The sequence below is a fragment of the Suricata suricatta genome, chromosome 3 (genome assembly GCF_006229205.1).
Source record: "Suricata suricatta isolate VVHF042 chromosome 3, meerkat_22Aug2017_6uvM2_HiC, whole genome shotgun sequence".
Lineage (NCBI taxonomy): Eukaryota > Metazoa > Chordata > Mammalia > Carnivora > Herpestidae > Suricata > Suricata suricatta.
This window is the reverse complement of record NC_043702.1, coordinates 121,929,081-121,936,341: the sequence shown is the minus strand read 5'-3', so window position 1 is coordinate 121,936,341 and position 7,261 is coordinate 121,929,081. Positions and strand designations below refer to the sequence as shown.

Sequence of the window (7,261 nt, the reverse complement as noted above, 5' to 3'; positions counted from 1 at the left end):
CCTGTTACTTCTCGGCGTGCTCCCAGACCACATAAGAGGACATTCTTATGAATCCAAGGAATGTCTGACACAGAAGTAATGGGATAAGAACACTTGATGGTATGTTTGTAAAACGTGAAGCAGTTCCTCATGATGATCCTGAGTTATGGTGCACTCCAAAGAACGCAGCACGTTTTCAACCCTATCAAGGATTGAGGGTGGCAGTGGGGGCAGGGAGAGTTGGGGAAGGGAACGTCCCTACACACAGAAACACGAAGGATAGTAAATCAATAAGAACAAACCTCACCACAGTTTAATGTTACTGCAGGCTGCTTCTCCCCTCAACCTCCCACCCTCCACTCACCCCCTTTTTTCTTGGCTATTCAATGTGAGGAAGGGACGGCACTTTTGTTGAAATGGTGCAATCATTTTACTCTATAATTTGGGTTTTCCTTTCTCATTGTTCATTAGGTCAACTTAAGCTTTAAGCATCTAAACTGTGTAACACTGTACAGAAAGGTAAGATCATGTTTAAGACAAAGTGGAGGGGCTCCTGGGGGACTCAGTCGGTTAAGCATCCAGCTTCAACTCAGGTCATGATCTCACGATTCGTGGGTTTGAGCCCCGTGTCGGGCTTTGTGCTGACAGCTGGCTCAGAGCCTGGAACCTGCTTCAGACTCTGTGTCTCCCTCTCTCTCTGACCCTCCCCTGCTCACACTGCTTCTCTTCTCTCTCTCAAAAATAAATTAAAAACATTAAAAAAAATTTAAGACAAAGTAGAAAAGTACTAAATACCTAAAAAAGATGAATTGGTGAAAACCTTTTTGTTGCCAACCTCTTTTTTGCCGGTTTGTGGAGGTGATACAAAATAATCAAGGAATACGGTCTCTGTTGGGATGGGGACACTGGTCAGTAAAAATATTATTTAAAAACTCGAATGGCTGGGCTGGAGATGGAGGGAATACAGTGCCTCGTTTTGCACCAACGCAATTGCCCCCAGGAATACTTGAGCCTCCGTTCATCTGCTCCTTGGGAGCCTTTGAATTTTCTTAGTTACCAGTGCTTCTAACTCAGTCCCTGGACCTGGCATATAAGTAAAAATGGATGGAATGTGCTATATGAAATTTTAACCAGAGAAATAAACTAGTTTCACATTTCTGAGGGGAGAGCATAATGCTTATAAAAGATTTTTGTGGTCCGCAGGGAGAGCACTGTGAGTGAGGGGCCTCCGTTTTCTAATGGGGTGTCCTGTCCACATCTACTCTGCCTGTCCTGGCCAGGGCTGCCCGGGTCAGATGTGAGGTCCACGGAAACCCCAGTTCCTGACAGTGTTTGTTACTTTCCAATCCTGTGGCTTTCTGTCTTCATACGGCAAAGGGAGGCATGTGCAGAAGGGCTGTCACCCACTAGGAGATAGGCTTAAATTGTAACTTAGCTCATGTAGATCTTCAAAGAGGAAATTTTGAATTAAATCTTAAATCTTTTTTTAAAATCTTGAGATCACAAATTTGGCGGATATACTACCTTAATAACAAACACTATCTTTGGATAAATTTTTTTTTAATGTAGCTTAAAATTTCAGTGTTGGAATTACTATTTGAGGATTAATGTATAAAAAAAGTTCTCTGTTCTCCAAACTCATACATATTGTATTCTTCCAGTACTTACTGCCACATTAAAACAACTTTCTTCTCAAGGTGGCAATATTTCCCTGCACTTTTATTCTGAATAATATATTTTTTCCCTGAATTTGCTGAATAGAATGTTTGAGGTTTATGTGCTTCAGACCTATACAATCTTCCATGATCTTACATAATTTACCTCCTACAGAGTGTTTAGAAAAATAATACAAGCAGGAAAAAATGTTTTGGCGAATAACAATGGGATCCCTGAAGGCAGGTCTTCTGTGTCTTTTCTAGATATCTAAAATTTTTACTTCATTTTTTTCACACTTAAAAATCTAGTGTAATTAGCATACAGTGTTCTATTCGTTTCAGATATGCAATATAGTGATTCAACAATTCTTTACAAAAATATTTTTTACATTTATTATTGAGAGACAGAGACAGAGCATGAATGGGGGAGGGGCAGAGAGAGAGAAGGAGGCACAGGATCTAGGCTCTGAGCTGTCAGTACAGAGCCCGACGCGGGGCCCAAACCCACGAACCATGAGATCATAACCTGAGCCAGAGTCGGACGCTTAACCGACTGAGCCACCCAGGCGCCCGGTGATTCAACAATTCTATCCATTCCTCAGTGATTCTCCCAGCAAGTGCCCTCCGCCCCTCTGGTAACTACCAGTTTGCTCTTTAGAATTAAGAGTTCTTGGTTTCTCTTTTTTCCTTTGTCCATTTGTTCTGTTTCTTAAATTCCACATGAGTGAAATCATATGGTAGTTGTCTTTGTCTGACTGACTTATTTCACTTAGCACCATACCCTCTAGGTCCATCCATATTGTTGCAAATGGCAAGAGCTCCTTTTTTCTGTGGCTAATATTCCACACCACATCTTGTTTATCCATCATCTATTGACGGCCTCGGGCTGCTTCTATAGTTTGGCTACTGTCCATAATGCTGCAGTGGACACTCAAACGAGTGTTTCATATTCTTTAGGGAGAGACTCAGTAGTGCAACCACTGGGTCATAGGGCAGTTCTGTTCTTAACTTTTTGAGGGACCTCCACACTCTTCCACAGTGGCTGCACCAGTTTGCACTCCCACCAACAGTGCAGGAGGGCTCCTTTTCCTCTGCATCCCTGTCAACACTTGTGTCTATCTTTTCATGCTTTCATTGGACAGACGTTTCAATTGAAGATAGATTATTATTCTCCACCAAATAGCATCTTAAATCACAATGCCTCAAGAACTTAAACATAAGTATTTTTCAGTTTAAGTTCCCTTACAAGATCAAACTACATATTTTTCACCTTACCTGGTTTTAGTTGAAAATTATTTTTATTTGTGTCTTCTTTAGAAAATGAAGCAGAAGACATTTCATTTTTATATAGAATAAACTTGTTTTTATTATAGACATGGATCAAAAATAAAAGTTTTTATGTACATATGACATGTAGTGCAAATGAAAGGCTCTTAAATACCACGATAGACATGTTGTTGGAAACAAAAGGAGATGAATCATGGGGGTTAGGATGGTCGTCCTGGAACTGCGGGAGGGGGTCGCCTAGTGAAAACAAAACAAAACAAAATAACAACAACAACACACAGATGCAGAAGGAAGAAAACAATGTTTAAATTATAAAACAAATCCAAATAAGAGCATGCAAAATTATCCCACCAAAGTCAAGTTCAAATCAGACAAAAACCACACAGACATGCAGGGGAAATGAGAGAACACCACACGGCCAAGGTCGCAATTCCAAGGACTTTTCCTGGCTATGGGCAGTGTGCTTGCTAGCTATGAGCCATTGGAGCCCACGCCAAAATCTATGATTTTGTACTTTGGGATGATAAACCCATGCAATCATATTCAGGAGAGCTGGAAATAGTACCAGAGCCAAATACCTTTATAACCTTGAGTATTTTGTTTGTGAGCCCCGATTTTGTGACATTCAGTTCCTTCCAAAGATGTCAGTAAATGTAAAATCTCCCATTGGGAGAGGGAGTTAGTATAGAAATGCGATAGTAAGAAAAAGTTTTTTTAAGATGAGGGAAATTAGAAGATTTGATCACGAGATCAAATGAGCCATGTAATCATAATGCAGAGAACATCAGGGGTTGAACTTGTAAAGAAGAATCCGCTCCAGGTGAATATCCTGATAAGACAGCCTTTCCAGGCCGAGGGAGCCTCCAAGGCTAGGCCTGGTCCATGGAACCCTGGGATTCCATCTCAGAGTTGTGTACCACTGAAGTTCTGATTTATTCTGAACTGGGTCCAGGGCAAATGAGATTGAGTTTGCCGGCTCTTTCTCCATATCCCTAGCCTGGCTTGCATCTTGTCAGGCCTGTGGTTGTGAAATAAGGATCCAGAGTTGTGCTTCATTTTGACCTCAACCTCTCTGAATGATTTGCTGCTAGAGAGTAAACTCTACGTTGCATCGAACAGCCCTGTAAGTAGGAAAATAGTGGGCAAATGAAACTTCCCCACTGGTTTCCAGCAGAAATCTGTCCTTTAATTTCCTCTTTCTAACCAAATTGATAATGAACTCAACATTCTGGCAAGTCATGGACCTGTGAGGTGAGCTCAGTACCCTGCCCGCTGTGGGACTTCTTTCTGGCTATTCATCCGGGTGCCGGACAAGTCACTCACTTCCATCTCACTCTCATAAGACTTCAGTGAGTGGAGCAATGAATTCTACAAAAAACAAAAACAGAAAAACTTCCTTTTCATCTTCTATGAGATGTTAATGGAGCAAAACTGTTCTATTTCTGAGCAGTGGTAAAAAAAAATCTTACCTTCCCCCAAGCCTGAGACCAATTTTTCTTTGGTCCAATTTAAGCGGGCCACGCTAAGGGGCCTCTCATCCATTTAAATGATGAAGAACTTGTTTTTGGTAACCTTTCAACTGCGGGGGGTCCGCAAGCCTTTAGCTTTGGAGACCCAGGTAATGGGTATCCCTGGTGTTTTCATGTAGAAGGTGTAATTAAATTCCTGTCAGGCTCAATGAGATTTATCACCTGCGCAGCAAACAGAAACTATTTCTGAGTTCCGAAGGGGCTTTAGAACACTTTAATTACCTCAGCAGGGTGGGGAGGTGAGCCATTAACCCGAACAGCAAGTCCACAGTGTCGAAGAGCCATTCTGGTAACATATGCCAAAGCACTTTCCTGTTTGAGCTCGTTTGGTGTTCTAATCCAGACACAGGATCAGAAACCCTCTGTCTTGGAATATATTTCACCTGACAGCTAGAAGGCTTGCTTCCATCAACGAGTGACATTTATTCCCTCAGGCAGCTCCTTTCTTTTCCTCTTCACTTTCCAGCACCAGCTTTCCCTCACTGCCAAAGCAGCATTGTCGATGATGACACCATGCAGTGGCTGAGTGCGTTTTATCACAGATCGTGGCGGGTTGGGTTTTCGCTATTTCCTCTCCAGAATTTTCTATATTACTTACACAACGCTGAAGTGCCTGAAGGCAAGCGCTGAACATATTTGGGCTTTCTATATGAAGAGCTATAAATGTACCTCATACCGCTGCTGCCTCTGACATGAAGGCTGGAGTGAATTGGAACGTGGAGCTCAAGTACTCTGTAGCTACCAAGTTTAAACAAGTCTTAAAGGTCAGCACACTACTAGTCACCATACAAGCAAATCTGCCTAATAGAGACTATAATCTCAGGTTACACCTTCTTAAATTTTCTGAAAACTAACTTCAGAGAATTGAAGGGAAGGGAAGGAGGCAGGAAAGTATTTATGAAACATGGGCATAATTCATATATGAAAGACTCAGTTATCAATAAGAGTGATGAATTACCCACATCCTCTTGGATCTACCTCAGTGCTACAATCTGTTCCTATGGTGACCTGGTCCACAAACCTTGGGCAAGGTCCCTGGGAAGGTCTTACGACTTTTTTCTTTTCTGTTACAATCTCCCCAAATATTCTCCGCCTGCTTTCTTTGCCCATCATTTAGATACACATCATATCTCAGACCAGTGGGTGAGCCTGAAGACTTGGGAGAGTGGGACAGAAAAGGCAATAAGAATAAGAATAGGCATTCCTTTCTATTTTTCTTTAATAATCTTTAATTTTAAATCAATCTGGATCCACTCCCTTACAAGGATATAAAGGGGTAATATAACTAATTTAAAGGAGCTCTCTTTTGTTGAATCAAAGAGAAAAGCTAATATGGAAAGTTAGCTAAGTCCTCCACAAACTTACTAAGACTTGTTCCACATATGTCTCCAATCTGCTTTCACGTCTCCTGATCCAATATGACCGTCCTCCTTGGGTCTAGTACACTGTTCTGACCAAGTCCAGAAAGATGGGCCTGACTCTGTGTTAGTGACAGTCTGTACTGGACTAGTCTCGCTCAGTGCCTTTTCTCTCCCACCGGAAGCCCCTGAAACAGTATTTCCTTACAACGCTAGTCCCGTGAGATGCTTTATGAACAAAGCACTGATGGTCTAATAAGCCTGAGAAACACGTAGACACTGACACTCTGAGAGGTTCACAATGCAATCTGACATCAAAGCTTCTGCAAAATCTTAGTATAGAAATATTTAATTTTTAGTCATCATTTCCCAAGTATATTTAACCAAGAAACCCTTGGAATGTGTACATGTAAAGCCTCCTAACATCCCATGCAATGAACTTTGGGAAGCCCTGAACTAAGACTGTAGTTTTAGCCAACATCTTTTGCAGGTCTTCTAATTACTAGGCTGCCGAAGAACATCCATAAAAATGGTCTTAAAAGTGGCAGTGCCAGGTATTTTTTGAAGTACTAGGAAGTAGAGTATGAGATCCATCTTATTCAAATACCAGATAGGTTTCTCTGTATGAAATTTAAAGATTCTGCTGATAAGCAGAAAAACAAGAATCTTGAAAACTGAGGAGTTATTTACTTTGATGCCAGAGGTATTTTAAAAATACAAATGGTAATTTGTCAAATAGTTACCGAATAGGTAGTTCACCAAATCAGGTCCTTTGATTTTGATAATTTCCCATTAGGAATGATTCTGAATAAAGAATCATGCAGTAACACACACACACACACACACACACACACACACACACACACACACACACCCTACAAGTGTACAGCATGATTTTCATCCTCTCTCTTCCAGTAAGGAGTTTCTTCTGAAGGCACTAATGGCTCCATTCATGCAAGATGTACAGATATGAAAAAGAAATTACAACAGGAAAGCATGAATGAATCCAACAGCCTTTGCAATTCATCTTTTCACGGTGAATGTATCCTGAACACAAAGAGGAAATAAACCAACATTCCTCTTCTCCTATTCCCTTCTTGTCTTCTATTTTTGGATGGATGGTTCAATCTGGGACTATGTACGTTGATATGAGACATATCAAAACTCTGTAACAAAGAGTCTCTATGCTCTGGAAACTGAAGACAAGGATGGGTTTAGCTACTACTGTTTAGTACTCTGCTATTCCATTTTCTTAATATTAGAGAAACTTAAGGGTAACTTCTCCCCTCAACGCCCAATGAAGAAACAATGGAGGCCAACCGTTGAGTCAAGAGCTCAATTTTTTCTTGTAAGAAATGTCTTCTGTGGATCTAACATTTGGGCAGAATATTTTCCTTCCTTCTGCTTCGCAGGGTTTTTCATGAACATTTCCTTTTAATTAGCAAAATGGTGC

At 41.0% G+C, this 7,261-nt stretch overlaps 1 protein-coding gene across 1 annotated transcript in view; it reads right to left on the bottom strand.

Moving 5' to 3' along the window:
- Positions 1-2,969: 2,969 nt before the first annotated feature.
- Positions 2,970-7,261, bottom strand: part of DNM3 (dynamin 3) — a 561,021-nt gene continuing 556,729 nt past the window's right edge. Inside the window, exon 22 of the mRNA XM_029935046.1 lies at positions 2,970-3,158. Coding sequence (XP_029790906.1) covers positions 3,122-3,158 — 37 coding nt within the window. The 3' untranslated portion in view covers positions 2,970-3,121. The remainder of the gene's footprint in view (positions 3,159-7,261) is intronic.